At 40.3% G+C, this 26736-nt stretch overlaps 1 protein-coding gene across 13 annotated transcripts in view; it reads right to left on the bottom strand.

The window, feature by feature from the left end:
- The window catches only part of eps15l1a (epidermal growth factor receptor pathway substrate 15-like 1a), a 280134-nt gene extending 253993 nt beyond the window's left edge, over positions 1–26141 (bottom strand). For 12 of the 13 annotated variants that reach the window (XR_005635392.1, XM_039767016.1, XM_039767020.1 and 9 more), the window contains exon 1: positions 26072–26141. Coding sequence is in view for 12 of the 13 variants with exons in the window: in XM_039767016.1 (XP_039622950.1) it covers positions 26072–26098 (27 nt within the window). In the remaining variant the exon portion in view is untranslated. Of the gene's footprint in view, positions 1–4612; positions 4652–26071 lie in introns of those variants that run through there. The other variant, XM_039767018.1, reaches the window with a different exon arrangement.
- Between the last annotated feature and the right edge of the window lie 595 nt (positions 26142–26736).

Here is a 26736-nt window from a genome sequence, read left to right as displayed (position 1 = left end):
AAGAACTGAAAAACAAAAACAAAATGGCAGAGATTGCAGCTGAACTAGACATTCCTGAAAAGCCTTTGTACAGACACCAATGTTGTCAAGTAGCACAACAATTTGCTGTCGGAATGCAGCGAACTACTGATACTTTGCAAATGTGAAACGGTTCTGAAATGTTTAAACAGAACTGTGTAATTTGCCATACTCTGCAATTCCTAGAAAAGTAATCAGATACCCTGAAGGTGACTAGTTCCAGAAACTGTAGTCGATAAATCTGAATTCCATCACGTCGTGTAATGTGGTTCCATTTTTAGGTAAATGGGGTTTGTGGTACCCCATGCAGGTTTGATGCTACCAGGATCGGTCTGACCTCCCCAGTGAAGCTGAGCTGGAGTAACTGGTTTGAGAATGTTAAATTATGAATTACAATGAACTCCAGTGTCATCAGAATATTTCGTAAAGATTAAAGTATCTAATTTAAATGATAACCATTTAAGAATCCAACATATTTTAGAATTAGATAGTTGTAACTGTAAGTCATTTTATACAGAGGTAGACTTGAGTTATTGTTAATCACCAATGGAATCCACTTTCAAAATTTTAACTGACAGAAACCAGCTTCACGTAATCGCTTTTGAAGTGAGTTGCCTCTGCACCCACCACTAAAATCAAGTACTAAACTCATCCATATTTAATTATTATCAAGAATATACACATAAACAGATTACACACAGACTTCAGCCCCACAACCAGGAAGTGGAGAAGTGACTCACTTAAAGTGAGATCAAAAAATGAGATAGCTAAGCATTCAGACCCCTTTACTTTTTACACATTTTCGTGTATTGCAGCCTTATGCTAAAATTAGTTCAATTCATTTTGCCCTTATTAAGCAACACTCAATACCCCCAAAATGACACAGCAAGAGACATTTTTGCAAATGTATTGAAGGTATAAAACTGAAATATCACACTGACAGAAGTATTCTGACCCTCGGCTATGACACTTCACGAGAGGTTCATGTGCATCCCATTCTGTTGACCATCACTGAGATGCAATCGACCCCTCGTTTACAGTCTACACGTGTTGAATTCAATTGATTGGACTGATTAGGAAAAGCACACACCTGTCTATTGATTAGAAGGAGCCACAGGTGAGCAAAAAGAAATTTGAGGCAGATATCGGGGAAAGGCAACAAAAACTGACTGCAGAATTGAAGGTTCCCAAGAGCAAAATAAGTCTCTATAATTCTGAAATGGAAGTAGCTGGAAACAACTCTAATTCTTCCAAGAGATGGCCACCTAGGCAAACTGAGCAATCAGGTAAGAAGGCCCTTGGTAACCAAGAACCCCAATGGTCAATCTGGCTAAGATTCAGAAGACCATTGTGGAGATCAGAGAAACGCAGGACAGCCATCACTGCAACACTCCAATGATTCAGGTTTGACAGAACAGTTGGCAAGATGGAAGCCTAACCTCAGTAAAAAAATAAATAAATAAATAAATAAAAGCTTGCTTGGAGTTTGGAAAAAAATGCACCTAAAGGAATCTCAGAAGGTAAAAAAACAAGATTCTCTGTTTGGGCAAAAGAAGATGAAACTGTTTGGCCTCACTTTTAAGCATCATGGCTACAGTAAACCTGGCATGGTTCATAACCTGTGCAATACCACCCCAAAGGTGAAGCATGGTGGTGACAGCATCATGCTGTAGGGTTTTTATTCATCAGCAGGGAATGCGAGCCAATCAGAGTTGAAGTAAAGTTAAACTGAGCAAAGGTTCATTGATATCCTTAATGAAAACCTGTCCCAGAGCACTCTGGACCTCAGACTGGGCTGAAGATTCACCTTCCAACAGGACAATGACTCTAAGCACTAAGCAAAGACAACACAACTCTAGGAATGTTCCTGGGTGATCCAGCAAGAGTCCCAACTTGAACCTAAGTAAACATCTCTGGAGACCTGGAAATAGCTGTCCACCAACAGTCTGCAATGACCCTGACAGAGCTTAAGAGGATCCGGAGGGAAGAGAGGCCGAAAATCCCCAAATGCAGGTATGCGAAGGCCTGTCACGAGCCAAAAACTCTCCAAGCTAACATTTTTGCCAAAGGTTGTTTTAACTACATACTGAATAAAGTATCTAAATTGTTGTGTCAATGGGATACTTCATTTTTTTTTTTTTTTTTTAATACATTTGCATCAATTTCTAAACCGTTTTCACTTTGGCATTTTGGGATATACACTGTTGCTTGATAAGGAAAAATACACATTTAGATTATTTTAGCATAAGGCTTCAAACATAATAAAATGTGAACAAACAAAGGGGTATGAATAGTTCCAGAATGCACTGTATGTCTGCACACACATGCACATACAGTAAGAATTTGAAGAGTGAAGCCAAACGCGAGATTTTCAAAGCAATAGTGATCTGAAGAAAAAGGTTTAAGAGGAAGCACATGTATTACTTTTTAATCCTATGCACGAATGCTTTAACATTTGAGCACAATCCCACTTTTTCTGTTCTATCGTCTATCACTTTTGAGACAACTGGCTGCCAGGTGTTTCCTGTACAAGCCTAAAACTAAAAGGTTGTGAATATGGAAATGTTATATTTAGCCTTTGTTTTTCCCTTTGTTGTATACAGGTCAAAAGCAAAATAAAGACTAAAGAACTGTGCATAAAACTAACATAAAATTCATAAAGATAAAAAATAGAAGACTAAATAAATGTACATAAAATTCATAAAGATAAAAAATAGAAGACTAAAGAACTGTACATAAAATTCATAAAGATAAAAAATAGAAGACTACAGAACTGTACATAAAATTCATAACTTCACATTACATGACTTGATGGAATTCAGATTTATCGACTACAGTTTCTGGAACTAGTCACCTTCAGGGTATCTGATTACTTTTCTAGGAATTGCAGAGTATGGCAAATTACACAGTTCTGTTTAAACATTTCAGAACAGTTTCACATTTGCAAAGTATCAGTAGCTCGCTGCATTCCGACAGCGAATTGTTGTGCCACTTGACAACATTGGTGTCTGTACAAAGGCTTTTCAGGAATGTCTAGTTCAGCTGCAATCTCTGCCATTTTGTTTTTGTTTTTCAGTTCTTTTGTGGTATGACAGATACGAGACATCAGACAGACGAACCTCAGTTCCGTTCTGTCACGCTTGGGTCACAGATTTGCACAGAGACACAGGAGGTCGTAGAAACAAGAAGGATTTTTATTCAAACACTGCAAACTCATGAGCTTAAACGTGCTCCATGACAAGCCAGAGATGACAGTTCCGCTAGGAGCAGAGAGAGAGAGATAAAAAAATAGAAGACTAAAGAACTGTACATAAAATTCATAAAGATAAAAAACAGAAGACTAAAGAACTGTACATAAAATTCATAAAACTAAAAAATAGAAGACTAAAGAACTGTACATAAAACTAACATCAAATTCATAACGATAAAAAATAGAAGACTAAAAAACTGTACATAAAATTCATAACTTCAAATTACACGACTTGATGGAATTCAGATTTATCGACTAAAGTTTCTGGAACTAGTCACCTTCAGGGTATCTGATTACTTTTCTAGGAATTGCAGAGTATGGCAAATTACACAGTTCTGTTTAAACATTTCAGAACAATTTCACATTTGCAAAGTATCAGTAGCTCGCTGCATTCCGACAGCGATTTGTTGTGCCACTTGACAACATTGGTGTCTGTACAAAGGCTTTTCAGGAATGTCTAGTTCAGCTGCAATCTCTGCCATTTTGTTTTTGTTTTTCAGTTCTTTTGTGGTATGACAGATACGAGACATCAGACAGACGAACCTCAGTTCCGTTCTGTCACGCTTGGGTCACAGATTTGCACACAGACACAGGAGGTCGTAGAAACAAGAAGGATTTTATTCAAACACTGCAAACTCATGAGCTTAAACGTGCTCCATGACAAGTCAGAGATGACAGTTCCGCTAGGAGCAGAGAGAGAGAGATAAAAAAATAGAAGACTGAAGAAATGTACATAAAATTCATAAAGATAAAAAATAGAGGACTAAAGAACTGTACATAAAATTCATAAAGATAAAAAAATAACTGATATTGACATCTCTCAATTATAAAAAAAAAAAAAACGATTGAGAGATGAGACGTGATCTTTGGAAGAGAGACAGAGAGAGACACTTTCAACGTTCGAAGTGCCACATGACATGCAGATCAAACGGAACGGCTAGTTTATAAAAAGAACAAGTTGGACTTTGCTGAAAACAAAGTAAGTCAGTGATGACCATTGAGAGAGAAAAAATTGAAACTAGAAAAGAATAGTTCAGAGCAACGTGAAGCTTAAACTATCACAGTATAAGAGTGAAGGAATTAGGGTCCTCTTCAAAAAGGCAAATCTACCATCACTGCCAACCAACGAAAGTAGCAATATAATTGATAAAAAAATTTTTAAATGGGTATAACTTAAATTCTTTTATGTTTGAGCAGTTTAGCCTTCACTTGGTGAATAATTCCAGCAACAAATCATGGGTCACCATATCCGAAAGCCCAGATAAAAATTTCCTAAAAATGCACAAACACAAGCAACTAATGATCGCCAACAAAGTGCTACTGACAGATGGGACAAAGACATACCTTTTCAAAAGAAGACAGCAACATGAAATGGTGGAGAAAGGAATGAACTGCTGATATTCCAGAGGTTCTCGGATAGTTTGTCCATGAGGACTCCTGTGGCTGCAGGTATTCACTCTAATCAGTTTTACAATTGGCGGGTCATTCTTAGTTTCGCTGGTACCATTGTTTAGTTATGTTGATGTCGCATTACATGACTTCTATAGGCAGAGGAGCAGTTGCTGATCTCGTTGCATGACTGAAAATTTCAAGGTAGGTCAAGTTAGACCTAAACAACTCCATGATGATTTTCCAGCACAGTTTCACATTTCTGAAGAATCATACGTCATGTATCAATCGAATTGAAGTATCGCCCCCTTTTTCTGACAGCCAATATTGTGCTGCCTGACACAGCCGGGGACCTGCCAAAGCCTTAAAATGAAAAGCAAGTTCAGGACATTTTTTTCTTTGTTCCTATTATGTATTGGTAACGGTACATAAAACACACATCATCAGAGAGATGAGCCAATCTTCTATTTGTAAAGTCTTGAAACTCCATACTCCTTATTCCTTGTAACTAAATTATATGCCTTGTACTTCTGGGTGTGCAATCCTGCGTACACAGCTCACCCCTATGACTTAAAAGTTTGAAAAGCTGACTTGCATACTGGTTAAACTGGTCAAGTCATAATAGACAACTGCATTTATGGGAACGTGCCATGAATGCGTCTAATATGATACGATTAAGTAAAGGAAGTCTGTGACATAAAATTGCTGGAAGAGTCATGTAATTTGACAGGCCCTTTTTTCTGCTCTTACCTCTGTGCTCAGAAAGGCACAGTGGTATGAGATTTACATAAAATATATAAGTCCTGATTTGTACTTTCTGCCATTGTATTAATACCTACACTGTTTTGTCATGTTGTTGTCACAAGCATCTGGGGGCCAGACCCAGCCGGGACGCCTGGAAGGAACGGGAGGTGGCGTGTACGTCCTTTGGATCGGGAGAGGACCACAGGAGAGGAGCAAGGAGGCTCAAGCCCATTGGGGCCTGTGGCCAGCGCCAGGGGTTGCCCCAAGTCTCAGAGGGCCCGGGAACTACTTCTGCCATACCCTGGAAAATGGAGCATGATCCTTCCAGGGATGCCCGGAATGCTTCCGAGTGCTCCCCTGATACTTCCGCCACACCAGGAAGTGTCATCAGACGGAGCACATCCGGGTGAGAATAAAAGGGCCCGCCTCCCTACAGTCTGGGAGCTAGAGTCGAGAGTTGGAGCAGGACGAAGCTCCCGTGGACAGAGGAAAGGTGGCCCAAGGACAGTGAGAGAGAAGCCCAGAGTAGGGGTGATTGGTGCTGGGAGCACAGTGCGCTGTGCGGGACTGTGTTTATTTGTGGAAATAAATGTGTGTACTTTTGTAAAGATGTGGTCTCAGTCTGATGGTGTCTGGGCATGTCTCATAATGGCACCCGAACAGGGACCTTCCACCTGTTCCAAGGCGGGGACCCCTAGTATTTATAAATATTTTGTGAGCGGCCCGGCGCCTCAGACTACCACCCACATGCGCCGCATGGAAGCAGCCCGCACACGCACAGCGGACAGTCCACGAATCACTCAGTGCCCGTCGGCAGTTAACCGAAGCGCCATCTCCCATCTGATGGGGGAGTGTATGTTAATTAATGTTGACTTATTTTATTTTCTTATTGTCTTTTATTTTTCTATTCTTTATTATGTAAAGCACTTTGAACTACTGTTTGTATGAAAATGTGCTATATAAATAAATGTTGTTGTTGTTGAGTGGAACGCCTGGCGAGGCAGGAGAACTGCGGATTCCCCAGCGTTCGCCGTCACCATGAAGATCAAGGCAGGCACATTGACCGAAGCAGCCGGCAGGAGGAGAGAAAGTTAGATGTCCGTGAAGTTATTTTAAATGTTGTCTCACTGCCTTGTCTTGCGGGACGTCAAATTGTCTTCTGAGAAGATCACGTCTCATCTCCCTGAGTCTCCCTCCCAAAGATTTTTTTTTATAATAGAGAGAAATACGGGTGTTTGGAACACTGAGAGCAGGTGACTGGATAACTGGCGGTGGATCATGTGACACAAGTAACTTGAGATTTTTTTATGGATGTTTTGATATGTTTACTGTTATTCAGCACTGACATCTGTTGCATCAGAAATGTTATCTCCATTTTCCATAAAAATGTGAGACTAATTTTATTTTCCAGCAATAACTACAAAACTGCAGGGAAAGTATAAGAAAAACATTGTTACATTTTGAGTGGAGTATTAGACTAATACCAAATGGGTGGCTCATAGAGCACTCTGACTATGTCAATGGGGTTGTCAAAATACAGCACTGGCGATCAGGACAACATGCTACAACTGCTTCGGACTTGCTTACATTAGGAAATGAAGCCTTTGATTGAAAATTGCTGGAAAAGTAGCAGAAAAATACTAGAACAGTTGTAGAAACATGTAGTGTTACTGGCCGTATCGATGTCCTATTTGCAATAAAGCTGCAAATTAAATTTCACTTGTTGAAAAGAAGAATGAAAGCAGACAGCAACCCAAAAAACAGCAACAGAAAATGCCTGCAGTAAAGGATAGCAAAAGAAAAAAAAATAAGTAGCAGTAAACAGAGTGTTTATGTGAAAAAAGTTCACGGCTTAAGGCAATCACTGCAAGGATAAGCAATCTAAATACTGTTTTGCGCTACATAAAGAAATTTGTCTTTGTGGTTATGCTTACCTAAGCTGAGGGAATTAAACACAAAAAGAGGAATTTCTTTAAATTGTCAATTCATATACAGCGCCCTCCACAATTATTGGCAACCCTGGCATTCATGATCTCATGTAAAAAATGTATTTCTTAATGTGGGATTTTTTTTTCCCCCAAAGAATAAATGTACTTCAATTAAAGGTTGGATTTTTCTCTTTTTTGTGTTGTGAGCCTATATTTTTTGGGGGAAAAAAAAGAATTTATTAGAAGCCTAAGAACACATCTTAACCAGGGGTGTCAATAATTGTGGAGGGCGCTGCATTTTTGTTTTTTTGTTTTGTTTTACTTCTTTATTTCACTTTATACAATTTCTTGTATTAGGAATGTGTTTGTTTTCGCATACCCCTTGGGGTCAGAGCGCAGGGTCAGCCATTGTACAGCGCCCCTGGAGCAACTGAAGGTAAAGGGCCTAGGCTCAAGGGCCCAGCAGAATTTTGGCAGTGACGGGGATTCGAACCGGGAACCTTGGGGATACTAGCGCAGATCCTTAGCCTCAGAGCCACCACTATTTGCAGATATACTCTTGACATAAAGTGACACTCTGACATCTGTGTTAATTCAAATCCAATATGTTTTGGTATACTGTCTATAGAAAAACATCGATTTCCCTGTCTAAATAATTACAGACGGCTCCATAAGAATAGCCATGTAGTCCAACCCATCCCTCTATTTTCTTAACCCACTCATGCAGGCTGGGTTGTGAAGCAGCTGGAGCCCTTGGGCACAAGTTGGTAACAACAAGTCCATCGAAGGGTAAACACAGACACTGACTTAAGGCTAATATAGCAACTCCACTTCACCTAAACTTCATCTCCGAGGAGAAGAAGGAAGAAAGAAGGAGAAGAAAGAAGAAGGAGAAGAAAGAAGGAGAAGAAGGAGAAGAAGAAGAAGAAGAAGGACTGACATGGAAAGAACATGCAAACTCCATGCAGGGAACACCCAGGATGCTAATTCCAGTCTCCTTATTGTGAGATGAAATGCGCTATCACTGTGCTGCACTGCAGTCCAATCATAAATATGGATATGAATTCACAACTGACAAGCAACCCAGCAGTTATCTACTATAAAGCCATTAAATAAACAAATAAATCACCATACAGAGTTAAAGTTACACAGCACTTTTCAAAGAGATCAGGTATTATCATTATATAAATTACACTTTTAAGAATACTGAACAAATAACCAAAAACACTAATGAAAAAAACCGGGAGTGGTCCCCCCCAAACTTTGTCGTATACTCAGAGCCATCTTAACAGCATCATAGACCCCCGAACAAAGTAGTGCACTGGGCCCATTGTTTCAACAGCAAAACAGAAACATATACAGTATAGGAATCAGGAACATCGTGGGCCCCTATGCTCCTGGGGACCCTGGCCTGTGCCCATTGTGCCTATACATTAAGACAGCCCTGCGTGTGTATACTTAGATGTTGGGATGGATATTTGAGGAGTAAACCGCAAGACAATGATTATATTTTTATATTATGTACATTAAAGAACCATCAACAACAAATTAAATTAATAATATATTGAACAATTACTATCAAAGTGAAGTTGAACAAGTCAAGACTCTGCAGCTACATGAATAAAAGGTAAAGTACCACTTCCAGTTAGTGGAAATAGCCAAAATGGTTAGAATTCTATGTTTTGTACCTAATACTCGCATGCAAAATTTGGTTGACCCAAGTGAAAACGGACTCAAGTTACCGTGTTTACATACATACATACATACATACATACATACACACATAATTCCAAAAATGGTACTTTCGGAGTCAGGGAGGTCTAAAACGTCGAGATGCATCAAAATCTCGAGGTCAAATTTTTGAACGATTACAATACTTTGTATACGAGAATGTAAAAAAACAGAAACGCTCAAAAATACATCACCTGCCTAATAGCCATAAATACGCTTCATGTGGTAAAGGTTATGGTGAAGAGAAGAGGGGGGAACATTAATGTGATGCAGATAATGAGGAAAGGTAAACCCTAATAGTTTTTTGTATAATGGGCACATATGAAAGAAGTGAGCTGTCATCAGAAGCGCTCCTCAGAAATGTGGATGTAGGCAATTATACCAAAGGCTGGTTACGTGCCCTATTTAGGATATCACCATAACCTTATCTAACAAATTATGCTTTTCTTCTATTTCTACAAGTGTATTGTTAGTTTATACTGTAGATGTATTTATATTGACTGCTGTGCAATAAATTGTTCTTGGAACAATAAAATGCTTACTCTATTATGAACATGTAGTGTATACCATCCTTAAGTTAACGCCATAGCCATTCTATGGAATTTAATTCAGGACTTCACCAGAGCCACTCAAGTAGTTTTCCCCCAAATGGTTTTAAAATGTGTCAAGCTTTAAAATCTGAGACACTGTTTTATTCAAATATAAACTGCGGTCTCAGATCTTTGGCAGACTCCTTATTGTTTTGCTCCTAAACCTCTTTATATTACTCTTTGTTTTAATAAAGGGTGGCACGGTGGCGCAGTGGTAGCGCTGCTGCCTCGCAGTTAGGAGACCTGGGTTCGCTTCCCGGGTCCTCCCTGCGTGGAGTTTGCATGTTCTCCCCGTGTCTGCGTGGGTTTCTCCCAACAGTACAAAGACATGCAGGTTAGGTGGATTGGCGATCTTAAATTGTGTGGGTGTGTTTGTGTGAGTCCTGCGGTGGGTTGGCACCCTGCCCTTGGATTGGTTCCTGCCTTGTGCCCTGTGTTGGCTGGGATTGGCTCCAGCAGACCCCCGTGACCCTGTGTTCGGATTCAGCGGGTTGGAAAATGGATAGATGGATGTTTTAATAAACCTACAAGTTCACGACAATAAAAAGCAACCCCACAACATATTGTTACACAATGGGGTGATGAGCCATGTTCCTCTTTCACCATAAATACTGTAGAGCTCTTGGCATTAAGTCACAATCTCATCCGACCACAAAATTCAACTCCATTTTATTTTGGGGGGCAAATATCTGCGTTGTGGCAATTCAAGAAGGGAATTCATATGATTTTTTTTTTTTTTCTTCCAATGAGGGTGGAGTATCGGAGTTTCTCCCATCTCTGGTATGACACTCTGCAAATTTGTATGAGTATGTTTTGAACTCTTGACCGCTTCTCTTCCTTGACCGCTGACATTTGGTAAATGACTTGCACTTTTGCAGAATCTGAGCAGTTTCCTGATCAGTGATTTAGCCAGGCACCTTGGGCTTTCAATCTCTCTTTATATCTTTCACTTTACTTGAGGCGCTAAATAATTCTGTTCCTTAGTTCTTTCAGAAGATGCAACCCTATATACAGTGGGGAAAATAAGTTATTCCTGATCTCAACTCGTTATGTGTATAAAGCACTCCTTTCCACAGAACCAATTTCTTCCATTCCAACCTCTCCACCACCATGGGCAAAACCAAAGAGCTGTAAAAGTACGTCAGGGACCTGCACAAAGATGGAATGGGCTACAAGATGGTGAGAAGGTGACAACTGTTGGTGTGATTATTTGGAAATGGAAGAAATAAAAAAATGAGCACGTCAGGGAGGCAAGTATCAGCGCTGTTGGCCTGTGGTGAGATTTTATAATCCGTTAAGGCCCAGATAACCTGCCACATGCATCTAGGATCTTTCGAGTCACAGAACTTGTTTTTTTATCTTCTGTGCATATTGACTTTTAGCTTTCCTGATGGACTTGGAAAGTTCAGCCCATGCTGATCTGATTGGCACACAGATTACAAACAAACAATCAATCAATTACAGATACTCCTGATCTCAGCTCATTAGGTGTATAAAGCACTGCTATCCACAGAATCGTTTTCTTCAATTCCAACCTCTCCACCACCATGATTAAGACCAAAGAGCTGTCAAAGCATGTCAGGGACAAGACCTGCACAAGGCTGGAATGGGCTACAAGACCATCAGCAAGAAGCTTGGTGAGATGGTGACAACTGTTGGTGCGATTATTTGGATAAGATGGACCTGTACCTGTGCCTTCTATAGCAGGGGGAGCTTTGCGGGTGCTGCAAGATTTCAGTCCATTACGGCGCAGTGTGTTATCAATGGTGTTCTTGGTGACTGAGGTGGTCCTAACTACCTTCAGATCATTAACAAGCTCCTCCTGTGTAGTTTTGGGCTGATCCCTCACTTTTCTCATGATCGTCCTCACCCCATGAGGCAAGATCTTGCATGGAATTCCAGACAGTGGGCGATTGATGGCCATTTTATATTTCTTCCATTTCTGAATAATCGCACCAACAGTTTTCACCTTCTCACCATCGTGTAGCCCATTCCAGCCTTGTGCAGGTCCCCGACATCCTTTGACAGCTCTTTGGTTTTGCCCATGGTGGTGGAGAGGTTGGAATGGAAATTGGTTCAACAAGTTGAGATCAGGAGTATCTGTAATTGACTGATCAATTGATTGACTGTAATCTGTGAGAATGAGAATTCTGGCTGGGTTCTAGGGGATCAAATCCTTATTTCTCTCAATGACATGCAAATTAATTTATAACTTTTATGTAATGTGTTTTTTTCTGGATTTTTGGTTGATGTTCTGTCTGTCTCTCTCCATTAAAATGAAACTACCATAAAATTACAGACTGTTCATTTCTTTTTAAGTGAGTCAGCAGGTGATCAAATACTTATTTTCCCCCACTGTACAGTCATAAAAATGTAAGTACACTACATGAAACATTAGCTCTTTTTTTAAAATATGTCGACATTCCAAGATTTGATTGTCGTTTAAACAGTACCTATACATAAAAATCATTGAAATTTAACAAACATCAGGCCACATTCACTTTTTTGTTGGTTCACTGTATAATTTAAATAAATGTAAATGCAAATTTTGCATGTGGAAAAAAGTAAGTCCGCCCTTTCATTTACCTCTGCCACAAAAACCTAAAATTAGAATCAGGTGCAAATGACCGGATCATCATTAAAGAGGATCTCATCTGAGCCCGTCTTGTTTAAAGCTTAGACATTTAGTTTGTTGTTGAAGCATGTGTTGTCTTCAAAAGAGCTCTCCGAGGCCCGGTGAAAGGAGGCTACTGATGCTTTGGAGTCTGGAATGACATTTAAAATGATCTCAACACAGTTAGAAACCAACTTCTCCACTATACAGAAGATCATCAACAAGTAAGGACGATTTAAATAAAACTGCCAACTTGTGCAGGCCAGGCCATCCCAGTAAGTCCAGGCTGAGAGTAGAACATAAGATGCTGAATGAACTCTCTAAGAAGCTTGAAATGTCCTCACATGACCGCCAGATAGCTCTTGCCATTGTTGACGTCAAAGTGTACGAGTCCACCATTAGAAAGAGGATGTGCAAATAAGATCTACATGGGAGGTGTGCCGGAACAAAACCAGAATGTATGTCCGGACAAAATTAAAAAGTGTCCCCATGACTTCTGGAACAATGCACTCTAGATTGACGAGGCAAAGACAGAGAGTTACCTGGTCACAGTACAAGAAGACAACTTTAGCAGAACCAAAGCTAGCATTTCACCACAAGAACCTGATATCAACTCTAACGCATAGTGGTGTAAATTTTCTGGTTTGGGTCTACTTCCTGCATCACAGCCTGGGCAGCTCACCATTATAGGAACCAGAGGGTGGCTTGAGAATAAGCTGAGACCACCTGTCAGAAAATTGAAGGTCAACAAAACATGGACCTTGCAACATGACAATGACCCTAAGGTTGGGAGCATGTGCTGATGATGTGTTGCCACACCCACCACACAAAACACCACCTCGATTGGGACCCCAGTGCAGCAGGTGACACCTCACCACCACACTGGAACAGTGTGACATTTTTTATGGTGGCTGGAGTGGCAATCCTGCCACCAACCCCCATGTTTTCCCTGTAAATTGGAGGGCCACATGCTGATTAACGTCATACCCAGAACAGAGTAATTGCATGTACTGGTAACTCCAACAAAGAATGACCAAAAAAAATGGCCCATTCTGGAATGACCAGATCAAAGACCACATCTGAGTCCAATCAAGATGCTGTGACACAGGCTGTGCATGCAAGACAACCCCTGAAACATCACACAGCTGAAACAATTCTGCATGGAGGAGTGGGAAAAACAATATGCCACTCAATGTCAGAGACTACTAGATAGCCATGGCTTCTGGTTGGCGCATATACAACGATCATTATACAAGCCAACCAGAAGCCATGGCTGACAGCTGAAGTCCCTGCTCTTCTGAGTGTAAAAGATGCTGCCTTCAGATCAGGAGATGAAGGGGCTCTCAGATCAGCATGGGCCGAACTTTCCAAGTCCATCAGGAAAGCTAAAAGTCAAGATAAAAAAACAACTTCTATGACTCGAATGATCCTAGATGCATGTGGCACGTCATCTGGGCCTTAACGGATTATAAAATCTCACCACAGGTAATACTTACTTCTTTGGAAATGTACCATCTTGCAGAATTTTGAATACATCATTAGGAATTACCTGCGTAACCCATAATGCACTGTGGTAAGCACGTTTTTCTCACTATATGCGTGTTGCTGAAACTGAAGCAAGTAGCATCGCGGATGAGAAATGGATCGTTTCTTGATTAAAACTGGCACAACAGGCCCTGTAAAACCTGACAATGAGGGCAAGAAAAGAAAAACAAAAGCTGAAAGGGACCGTGAGTATGATAAAAAACGAAAACAGTCTTTTCAATCGCAATGGCTCAAAGAGTTTCCGTGGGTAAATGCAGACGACACTGCCTCCGTTTTTTGCCAAATTTGCCGTCAGTATCAGTACCAGGAACCATGCAGTTCAGCTCAAGCAGAAATGAACAGCATTCAGCCCACGCTGTCTGAGATGGTAAAGATTCTTGGGGGAGAAGATGTTGCAAGAGAAAAGCTAACGAACATGGCAGAAAATGAGTCAGGACAGTGTTCTGTTATGTAACTGGAATATGTGAAACAGAACTAGTGTAGCTATAATGAAAGGCATTGTTTATTAGTGAGTTAAAATGATAAGGGAATCTTTTATATAATGTTCTCCAGTGTTTCCCAAACTCGGTCCTGGGGTCCCCCTGTGGCTGCAGGTTTTTGTTCCAACCAGCTTTTTTTTTTATAATTGGACTCCTGGGCTAATTAAGTGATGTGTTATTTCCCAAGTTCTGTGTTTTGGGAACAATATAGAAATTAGAAAACTTGGTAAAGTTTGGTTAAAAAAAATAATAATAATTAAATGTACTAAGCACTTATACAGGAATAATGTATTGTTTACTTTTTAACGATATTTTCATCTTGATTTTCATTCTACTTTTCCAGGTGTTCTAATTTTTTAATTAATCCATTATTTACTAATTAGTGGGTCTGATGCTAAAGTAGCAGCCTTTGATTATTCTTTGTTGTTTGCCAGCGTGTCTGCTCGGCTCATTTTTAATTGTCAATAAGATACGACGAAGTGGAAAAATTGCACAGAGAAAGGGCAAAATACAACGAAATCAACAAAAGAGAGTTAAGCATTTAAATCAATAGCAAAAGCAGAAATATTTCTAAATGTCTTATAAATGGTAAAATAATGCTGCTGCGCTTTTCTGAATGTAGAATAGGAGAAAAAAAATACCAGGTAATTAAATGAGATTAGCATTATCAGGTGTTGTCACCGATTAGGAATCTGGTTGGAACAAAAACCTGCAGCCACAGGGGGTCCCCAGGACCGAGTTTGGGAAACACTGTTCTAGAGCAAGGTGGCAAAATACTACTCCCTGAAAGAACTTCAGTTTTTCAGTTTTAAAATGGAAGGCAGTTCTGGCATCAATAAAAGAGATCAGAAAAAATAAACTATTTTTCACTTTTGTCATTTGTTTATGGGGAAGTGAATTTAACTGGCGAACAAGTGGATTTTCTAAGTTTACTTGTCCGGATTTCCACAACCCTGTTGCCTGTACTGATTGGTCGGGCGTGATGTCGATGTTTCTGCTACTAAATGTTGGTGTGAGTATGTAGGCCGGCGAGACCATTTCTGTTGCTCACTGCTAGACTGTATGTGCCTTTTCATTTAATCGGGAGGCTTACGTTGAAGTGAAGGAAAAAGGAGCTGTAAAATGGTAATGTCATAGTGCAGTTTCGATCAGTAACAATGTAGGCACCAAATAAACAGTCAAATCCTACAATCAATAATCGGTCACACTGAAGACTCGAAGATAAACCTAAGACCAAAATTCTGCCAGGAACATCGAATCCTCACTATTGTTGTGGAGGGATAGAGTAGTTATGGCAACCATTGTTTATATCAAGCACGGACGGACGTCGAGTATTGTCCAAGCTTTATAACCCTGCATCTTTTGTCTTGTTATATTGCATCGTTGCTCTTGGTTTGGTAATGTTATGTTGCAAGTTAAGTGTGTGTTGTTTTGCCTATTCAATGGGGACTGGAAGGAACGAAATTTCATTCAATAATCTACTATGTATGTATTGAGTTGAGTTGTACGAAACACTGACTTTATGGAAATGGCATATCTATTCATATTTCATTACACTTTTGCAAAGTCAAAATTTTCAAATTTTTCAGCCTAATTACATTACCTTTAAATGAAGATCAAATATTGTTGTGCACATTTGTTAAAAAAGAAAAACACTTTTTGGGAAGCGCTTTATTTTTAACATGACTGTTTTTTGCTTTGTACGTATTGACCAAGAGGGTCATCTCAATTAAGAAAAAAATGCTTAATTTCGATTGGCAACAGTTTGCGACACTTCTTTGTAATAAAAGCAAATGCTGAATAAGTAAATAACATTTCAAAAGTGGATTTTTTATTTAATTCTGTAATGGAAGTGGTTATCGTGCGTTCAAAAGTCAAGTAGTTTTGTACGGCAAAAAAAAAAAAAATCCAATTTAAATGTTGCAGTGTCTTTCAGGCGTAACGGAGCAAGCTGTGATAACCACTTAAAAATAGTAATAATAAAATATTTCCAAAGCATCCATCATGTAATGAATCAAGCAGCTCAAAGTGTTTAACAAGTATTAAAATAAAAAATTAATATGATCAAATGATTACTATTTTAAAATAGAATAACTTATTAAGGATTAAAAAAAGTAGAAATATTGATATTAATTAATTACAGATCAAAAGTGTGTTCTAACTAAAATAGCTAAAAAGATAAACCGATGTTAACAAAAAGATAATAAATTCCAGACATGAAGTGAACGAAAACAAAAAGCAGCCATTCCACTTCTACGTATCAAACCGTGCACTGGACCAAACCAAGACAGGCATTCAAGTAAAGTACACTGTGTGCACAATTATTAGGCAAGTTGTATTTTTGAGGATTCATTTTAATATGGAACAAACACAGTGCTATCAGTCAATCCAAAATGTTAATAAACCTGAAACCTGAATGTTTCACAACGGAAATGTGAGTGTGAACATCATCAGGGGAATACATATGTGCGCACAATTATTAGGCAACTATTAGTGTGCAGATTTATTATGCAACTAAAGGAAAAATGAACATTTTCCCATCTCACTTGTTTATTTTCATCTGTTATAGTGAGAATAATAAACAAACACCTCAAAATTTACAAATAAACATCTCTGACATTTCAAAAAAAATCAATCAATCAATGACCAATATAGCCACCCTTCTTTCCAATAACAGTCATAAGCCTTTCCATTCATGGAGTCTGTCAGTTTCTTGATCTGTTGACGATCAGCTTTTGTGGAGCAGTGACTACAGCCTCCCAGACACTCTTCAGAGAGGTGGATTGTTTTTCTCCCCCGTAAATCTAGCGTTTAAGAAGTGCCCACAAGTTCTCGATAGGGTTTAGGTCAGATGAGGAAGGGGGGCCATGTCATTATTCCTTCATCTTTAAGGCCTTTACTGGCTGGCCACGCAGTGGAGAACTTCGATGCAAGTGATGGAGCATTGGCCTGCATAAAAATCATGGTCTTCTTCCTGTATCACTGTTTGAAGAAAGTGTCTTCGAAAAACTGGCAGTAGGTTTGGGAGTTGATTTTGAGTTCATCTTCAATGCAAAAGGTCCAACTAGCTCATCTTTAAAAATACCAGCTCATACCAGTACCCCACCTCCACGTTGGAGTGGAGCTCTGTGCCCATTACTGATCCACAGGTCCATCCATCTGGTCCATCAAGAGTCACTCTCATCTCATCGGTCCATAAAACCTTTGAAAAAAATCTGTCTTCAGATATTTCTTGGCCCAGTTTTGACGTTTCAACTTATGTTTCTTGTTCAGTGGTGGTTGGGTTTCAGCCCTCCTTACCTTGGCCATGTCTTTGAGCACTGAACACCTTGTACTTCTGGGCACTCCAGGTAGGTTGCAGCTCTGGAATATGAAAGTACTGGAGGATAATGGGTTCCTGGTAGCTTCACGTTTGATTCTTCTCAAATCTTTGGCAGCTAATTTGCGTCTTTTGTTCTCAACACATTTCTTGCGACCCTGTTGACTATTTGCAACAAAATGTTTGATGGTTCTGTGATCACACACCAATATCTTAGCAATTCCAAAAGTGCTGCATCCCTCTGAAAGACTTTTTACAATTTTTGACTTTTCAGGGTCAGTTAAATCTCTTTTTTGGCCCATTTTGCCTGAGGAAAACTAGCTGCCTAATAATTCTGCACACCTTGATATAGGGTGTTGATCTCCTTAGGCCACACCCTCCCTCATTACACAAATACACATCACCTGACGTGCTTAAATCCAATAAGCATTCAAGTTAATACAGCTTGGAGTTGGAATATACGCATTAAAAATGATGATATGGTCAAAATACTCACTTGCCTAATAATTGTGCACACAGTGTAATAGCCCAGACGCTGAACCGTTAAGTACTTTAAATATGAGTAGAAGAATTTTTATATCAACTCTAGCGGATTTGCTTCTGTTACATTTTATTTATTGTCTATACCAGTGGTTCCCAAATGCAATCCTGGGACCCACTGTGGCTGCAGGTTTTTGTTTCAAGCAGATGCACAACCGGTGAGGATAATCGATAACAACTGATCTCATTTAATTGGCTGGTTTTAAACTGTTCACTTATTCTGCATTCAGAAAAACCTAACAGTATGGTTTTTACATTTATAAGACATTTAGAAATATTTCTATTTTTTCGACAGCTATAAATGCTTAACTCTGTTTTGTTGTTTCCTATTATTTTTCCCTTTTCTCAAACCACCTACACCTGAACACCAGCAAAACCAAGGAACTGGTGGTGGATTTTAGAAGGCTCAGGCCCCTCCTGGACCCCCGTGACCATCAGAGGTGACTGTGTCAATCATGGAGAATCCACTGCATCCACTGAACAGGATCATCTCCAGACAGAGGAGCAGCTTCAGCGACAGACTGCTGTCACCGTCCTGCTCCACTGACAGACTGAGGAGACCCCACACTATGCGACTCGGGGGGTAAACGTTAACATTATACAAAGTTATTGTCTGTCTGTTATACCTTCATTGTTATCAATGTTTAATTTAATATTGTTTTATATCAGTATGCTGCTGCTGGAGTATGTGAATTTCCCCTTGGGATTAATAAAGTATCTATCTATCTTTTCCTGTGTAGTTTGCTCCCTTCATTTTACCCTAATAGTGACAATTAACAACCAGCACAGAAGACACCCGGGATGATGAAAGCTGCAACGACTTCAGTGTCAGACTCGCTAATTAGTAAATACACCTGGGAAAGCAGAATGAAAATTAGATGTAAAATACTGTTAACGACTTACAACTACATATTCCCCATATAACTGCTTATTACGTTTTAATAAAAATCTACCAAACTTAGTTTGTAATTTCTACACTGACTCGACAACACAGAAACTGGGAAATAACGACTCACTTAATTAGACTAAGAGTCCAATGAAAAATGGAAGTTGGTAGGAACAAAAACCTGCAGCCACAGGGGGTCCCCAGGACCGAGTTTGGGAAGCACTGCTCTTTGTTAAAGTCATATCACAAGATGACATACAACCAATCACAAAATTCACAATCAACTTACGGATAAGTGGTGAATGACACTGGCAAGACATACACATTTTTTCAACTTATTCTGTTTCCTGTTTTCAATATATCATGTGACTATTCTAGAAATTAAACCCATATGTGAATTCAGTAAGTCATTTTAATGGTATTACAAAGGTCAGTGATTGTATTATAAGTAGTACACAAGCACATACTTGATACCTTAGCACAGGGGTGGTGAACTCCAGGCCTGGAGGGCCGCAGTGGCTGCAGGTTTTCATTCTCACCCTTTTCCTAATCAGTGACCAGTTTTCACTGCTAATTCACTTTTTCCCCATCACTTTAATGGCCCTGTTAGAAGAGTTCAGCCCTCTGAATTGATTCCTCTCTTCATTAAATGACAGCCAAGCAGAAATGAGACGTGAAACGAGCCGACAGATGAGCAGCTAAACTGGGGCTTCAAACTCCAACCGATTTCACTCCAATCACTTTCTTAATGAGAAGCCGATTCTTGCTGTTAATTAAACGCGTCATTTAATTCCTTGGCTTGTTGCTGCTCTCATTCTGCCACAGCACACATTTCGAAAACTGTTGTTTTTCTGGTCTTCCTAAGAGCACCAATGTCAAAATGTACTGGTGACCTGAGAGATCAACCTTACCGAGACCATCGCCTCTCTTTATTTTCAGATATTGTGTGATGGGCACAGGGGAGCTGGTCATGTGGTGGCTTGTTTTGTGTCTCATTATTGTTTGGCTGCTGATTAAAGAAAAAGAAACAACTATGGGGCCCCGAGTCAAGTTAATTAAAAGAAGGAATCAGCAGCAAGAACTGGTCACTAATTAAGAAGATGGTAAGAATGAAAACCTGCAGCCACTGCGGCACTCAAGGTCTGGAGTTCGCCACCCCTGCCTTAGTAAATAAAGTTCATTTCAAGGCCCCCATTTCATAGTGTGTGGATTTACTAATTAAAACAAGCTCTTTCGAGTAATCAAATTCTTTTCTTTTTGTTATACATGGTCATACGTGCATCTGAAGTATAAATCTATAAATTTTTTTTCATTTTGTAACACCTCATAAATAATCAAAAAACTTGATTTGCATCACACAGGCAGCTAGTTGCAAACGAAGAACTATAAGATGATTAATACCCATCAATATTTGAAAGATATGACATGGTTTAGTGCAGGGGTGCCCAATGCGTCGATCGCGATTGACCAGTAGATCGCATTGCATTCCAAAAAAAATTGTTTTTGAACGTCTATCATATCCTCCCTATGGCATTTGCCACTTGATTGGCAGACTGGGCGGCCAGTCTGAGATCTCTTCTCTTCTAACACACCGGTCATCCCGTACGCGTGATCAAACGCACAAGCTATTGCAAAACTCCGGCTGTGATCTAGTTAGCCTTCCAATTTACAGTACAGGCCAAAGGTTTGAACAAACCTCCTCATTCAATGTGCTTTCTTTATTTTCATGACCATTTACATTGGTAGATTCTCACTGAAGGCATCAAAACTATGAATGAACAGTTTCTAAATCTTCCGACTCCCCGACTCCTCTGTATGTATATACTATGCTAATGTATTTTCTACATCCATTGAAGGAAAGGAAGGCAACATACATGTCATTTCACCACAGAACTACTGGCTAGGAAGCCAACACTCTACTATAATGCCAGATTAAAGACAAACACAATTGATTGGCGGCCGCAGATTGCGGGTGTCCACATGGACGGCAGATCCAGCTTGCCGAAAATCTCGACCACCGCCCCCATCCAAAGTACTGTGATGTCTCCTCTGTCAGCCAGCCGGAAGTTTAGTGCATTGTGTCACTCACCGGCCAGCTGATCAGCAGAACGAGCCTCTGCTGGAGACAGGTAGGGAGATCTGTGTTCTCGGCTCCTTCGGCCCCCTTCACTAGCGCATAGCGAAGGGGAGCCGACGGAGCTGAGAACACACCAGATGATTTTTCAGGCGTTTGACGCGTGATGACTCGTTGAACGGCCGAAAAATCGGCAGTGCATCTGTAAATGTATGGGGGGCTTTAGGCTAGGTTCACAGTTCCCTCTAACAGTGGAACACGACACAATGGAAAGCGGTGCCGTACCTTACCTGTGCATTACATCCCATATAGTGACGCATACAGTCAATGAAAAGCATGCGTCATGGTTACTTGACATGTTCGTTTTGTGGTAACATTATGCACTGCATGCATTGGGCGTTATTCTTACAGCAGAGAAGTAGTTCATTATGACTGTTTGTGAATTGGGACATTTCAACTTACTTTTTTAATTCCCATTTAAATTTAGTAGGAGTCGGTTAACTTTTTGCCGACTCCAGGTACCCAAAATTGTCTCTGACTCCGACTCCTCGACTCCACAGCCCTGGCAGCAAAAACTGGTCACCAATTAAGAAAAGGGTCAGAATGAAAACCTGCAGCCACTGCGGCCCTCCAGGACTGGAATTTGAGACGACTGCTCTACAGTGCTAAAGAAACATTTTAAATACAAATTTCAGCAAGTCAGAAATTGGCTAATATGCAACTCTGGAACAAATCTTTACATGATCAATACACCAAATACTAAAGAACAATCTCTGGACATTTCATACATCTAGCATTAACTCTTTAAACGTTATGACTTACAAAACATTTGTCATTTTTTAGCAGCACTTCTTTTTACAGTAAAATTAGGGCAACACTCCCTTTAAAACCTCCATATCTTACAAACTAACGAAGACAAATGCCTACAATGTGGCACACTAGTTTTTAAGCTCAACAACATTATTTCCTTAACGTTTGAAGTAAATCAGAGATGGCTACTTGGAATGGTTAGTTTCAAGTGAATTGTCCCTATCAGGTTATCTGGACTGCGGTGGGTTGGCACCTTGCCCAGGATTGGTTCCTGCCTTGTGCCCTGTGTTGGCTGGGATTGGCTCCAGCAGACCCCTGTGACCCTGTATTCGGATTCAGCGGGTTAGAAAATGGATGGATGGATGGATGGAGGTTATCTGGAAAGAATTTAACATGTAAAATAAAGTACACAGCAAACAGAAAAGTAGACACAAAAAAGTCTGAATTAGCATAACCCGTCTTAACTCAGGGTGTTCATAAGAAATGTAATGGTTTACTTCATGAGGTAGAAGTACATAATAAACAAGAATAGCTGGTGTCATCTACTTGAAATATTACAATATGTGCTTCAGTGTGAATGTTTAAAATCTAAATATTCTTGATTGTAACAGAAATGTGTCATTTTTCTCCCTCTGATATACTGTAGGTCCCTAGGAAAGGATCAAAAATAACATCATATTCATAATCAATGACCTTGAAATAATCTAAAATGATACTTCACATGCTTATGTTTGAAATGCTTAACCTTCTGGGAGTGGCACTTAGAGGGCTAGGGCCACCAATGAAAAACCAAAAATACAGCCATGGCCGAAATTATTGGCACCCCTGGAATTTTCCCAGAAAATGTACCATTTCTCCCAAAAAACTATTGCAATTCCAAATGTTTTGGTATACACGTTTATTTCCTTTATGTGCATTGGAACAACACAAACAAAACAGAAAAAAAGCCAAATCTGACATTGTGTCACACACAACTTCAAAAATGGGACGGACAAAATTATGGGCACCTTTTCCAAATTGTGGGTAAATCGTTTTATTTCAAGCATATGATGCTTGTTTGAACTCACCTGTGGGAAGAAACAGGTGCTGGCAATATAGCAATCACACCTAAAGCCAGCTAAAATGGAGAACAGTTGACTCAGCTTTTCTGTTGTGTGTCTTTGTGGGCCACACTAAGCATGGAGAACAGAAAGAAGAGCAGAGAATTGTCTGAGGACTTGAGAACAACAATATCAACAATCTCAAGGCTACTAGTCCATCTCCAGAGATCTTCATGTTCCTTTGTCCACTGTGCGCAACATAATCAAGAAGTTCTCAACACATGGCACTGTAGCTAATCTCCCTGGTCGTGGACGGAAGAGAAAAATTGATAAAAGACTGCAACGAAGGATAGTCTGAATGGTGGATAAACAGTCCCAATCAACTTCAAAATATATTCAAGCTGTTCTGCAGACTCAGGGTGCAACAGTGTCAGCTTGAACTATACGTCGACATCTGAACGAAATGAAACGCTATGGCAGGAGAGCCAGGAGGACCCACGACTGACACAGAAACATAAAAAAGCCAGACTGGAGTTTTCCAAAATGTACTTGAGGAAGCCAAAATACTTTTGGGCGAACGTCTTGTGGACAGAGGAGACCAAGGTAGAGCTTTTTGGTGAAGCTCATCATTCTACTGTTTACAGAAAACGGAATGAGGCCTACGAAGAAAAGAACAACACGGTACCTACAGTCAAACATGGTGGAGGTTCGAAGATGTTTTGCTGCCTCTAGCACTGGATGCCTTCACTGTGTGCAAGGCATCATGAAATCTGAAGACTACCAAAAGATATTGGGGCGCAATGTCAGAAAGCTGGGTCTGCGTCAGAGGTCATGGGTGCTCCAGCAGGACAATGACCCCAAACATACCACTAAAAGCACCCAGAAATGGTTGAAGACAAAGCGCTGGAGAGTTCTGAAGTGGCCAGCAATGAGTCTGGATCTAAATCCGATTGAACACTTATGGAGAGATCTCAGAATTGCTGTTGGGAGAAGGCGACCATTCAAATCTGAGAGATCTTGAGCAGTTCACAAAAGAAGAGTGGTTGGAAATTCCAGTTGAGAGGTGGAACAGGTTTGTTGATGGTTATAGGAAGCGCTTGATTTCAGTTATTTTTTCCAAAGGGCGTGCAACCAAATATAATAGTTGAGGGTGCCAATAATTTTGTCCAGCCCGGGTTTTGAGTTTTGTGTGACATGATGTCAGATTTGGCTTTTTTTCTGTTTTTTTGCGTTGTTCCAATGCACATAAAGGAAATAAACATTTGGAATTGCAACAATTTTCTGGGAGAAATGGTGCATTTTCTGGGAAAATTCCAGGGGTGCCGATAATTTCGTCCATGACTGTATGATCATAATTGTGATCAGCAAACTTAAAACAGCATAAAATGACAGTCCATGTGCTTATTCTGGTATTGTCAAACCCCCATTTTTTTTTTTTGAAGTTTTGGGAAAAGGAGCAACTTTGACCCCTTGTGTCCCATTAGGGGGTGAAGAACCCCTGGGGGCAGCTGAGGTGACATAAACAACTTCAAGTCCTTCTAATCATTTTTGCTATTCGTTCACTCTTTATAATAAGGATGTAGATGTAATTTCCTGCACAATATCAATCAATCAATCAACATTTATTTATATAGCACATTTTCATACAAAAAAATGTAGCTCAAAGTGCTTTACAAAATGAGGAATAGAAAAATAGAAGACACAATAAAAAATAAACATAAGTCAACATTAATTAACATAGAATAAGTAAGGTCCAATGGCCAGGGTGGACAGAAAAAACAAAAAACTCCAAAGGCTGGAGAAAAAAAATAAAATCTGTAGGGGTTCCAGACCACGAGACCACCCAGTCCCCTCTGGGCAATCTACCTAACATAAGTCAAACAGTCCTCTTTGTATTTAGGGTTTTCATGGAAGGACTTGATGATGAATATATGGTTATACTGTCCAAAAACGAGGGAGCCCCTAGAAGCTTGACATCTTGTGTAACTATACGGTATACAAATTTGGGGGGGTTCTCAGTTCGGTGAGTCATGTGGTGCCGGACAATAAAAAAATGTAAGTGCTTTCAAAGCGCTTATTAGGAATTCTTCGGAACACGATAATAATAAAAACAGTGGATGACACCTACGGGCGAGTCCTCTGACAGACACGTCAGAGAGGGCAGGTAAAGAGCACTACTGCACACTAGAGGGTGTAGAATCCACAGTGGCCCAGCTGATCTTGTCATTTACATTAACAAGATGCGGGGTGTTGTCAATGAGATGACCGATCGGAATGAACCAGGCTGACGGCTGTCAAAAGGACAAAAAAATATGTATAGCGACCGAGGGAGAACGTAAGGAGTATTCGTTACATGGAACTGACAGAAAATGATTAAGTTCCAACGATCCTCTAAAAGACTACACTTTGTCACTTCCGAAAGTTGTAACATTCTCAATGCACCTAAAAATATTTAGTTTCATTGTTCGCTTTTAATTACTTTTGTACTATATAAAATCACAACTGTCAACATGACATAACGCCCGGACCGGACAGTGTACTGATAATACTGTGTCATAAAGTTTAAAAAAAAAGGTGGAGAATTTTAGTACGTGATCTACAACTCACAGCACTTTGCTACGTAAGGGTAGTCCACCCCACCGTTGTGTACCCTAACCTACAGCCTGTCGCCTTACTGTGGTCCTTCCTCTTCAGGGCACTTCGCACGCCCTTCTCTCGCTCTTCGAGAATCATACATTACCGTAAAGCCCACCTCACCCCCATTCCTGGCATCCCATAATCTGTCGGCTATTCAAACAACATAATACTTTAAACACATCCCGAAAAAACACCCACGGAACACTCTGCAGACGCCTCCTTCCCTATCAGTCACTGTCAAGCACCCCACATTCCTGCGCTGCTCCGCCCGCCCGGCCTCCGTCGTCACCTCTTTATTTTGCTTTTGCACTCTAGGCCCGGTCACTCACTCACTCCGCGGTGTGAAGAGATTTTTCTGGTAATTAATGCATCCGCTTAACCTGGAGCCCCCAACCCTTCCTGTCCACTCAGCGTGACCAGAAGTGATGGCTCACGTTGCTTATCACTACACCTCTCCCGGTAGACAGCGGTTCCTACCTGAGGAACATTGGTGAGCGCCGCCATCTTCCCTGACGCCGCGGGAGCGCGCTGCCGTGTAGGGGCGGAGAAAGCAACGAGGAGAGAGAGAGAGAGAGAGAGAGAGGGAGCAGAGGAGAGGCGGGCACGCGCCAACTACAAAATCGCGCGAGAGTTTCCAATTAAGCTGGTCTATTCCGCGGAACAGAACAATTTGGAACGTAGGTGGGGTTATCAGTCAATCATTTCCTAGACAGCCAATAGGCGTGAGGGTGGTCTTGAGGCAACGAATTATTTGCGAGTGATGTTGCGCAACTCGCTTTAGGAAATCGTTCTTAACATCCTTTTAAAGCTGTACTGGTATTAAGATTACACCATTAATAAAAGTTCGACCTTTTGACACATTTGATTTTCCTCCATTTGGAGTCATTTGTGTTTTTTTGGTTGACTCATCATAAAAGTGGTTAATACTATCTATCTATCTATCTAATACGATCTATCTATCTATCTATCTATCTATCTATCTATCTATCTATCTATCTATCTATCTATCTATCTATCTACAGTGAGGAACATAAACATTTGAACACCCTGCGATTTTGCAAGTTCTCCCACTTAGAAATCATGGAGGGGTCTGAAATTCACATTGTAGGTGCATTCCCACTGTGAGAGACAGAATGTAAAAC

This window comes from Polypterus senegalus, chromosome 10, assembly GCF_016835505.1.
Source record: "Polypterus senegalus isolate Bchr_013 chromosome 10, ASM1683550v1, whole genome shotgun sequence".
NCBI lineage: Eukaryota > Metazoa > Chordata > Cladistia > Polypteriformes > Polypteridae > Polypterus > Polypterus senegalus.
The sequence above is the reverse complement of the archived record's forward strand: the minus strand, read 5'-3'. Positions and strand labels throughout refer to the sequence as shown.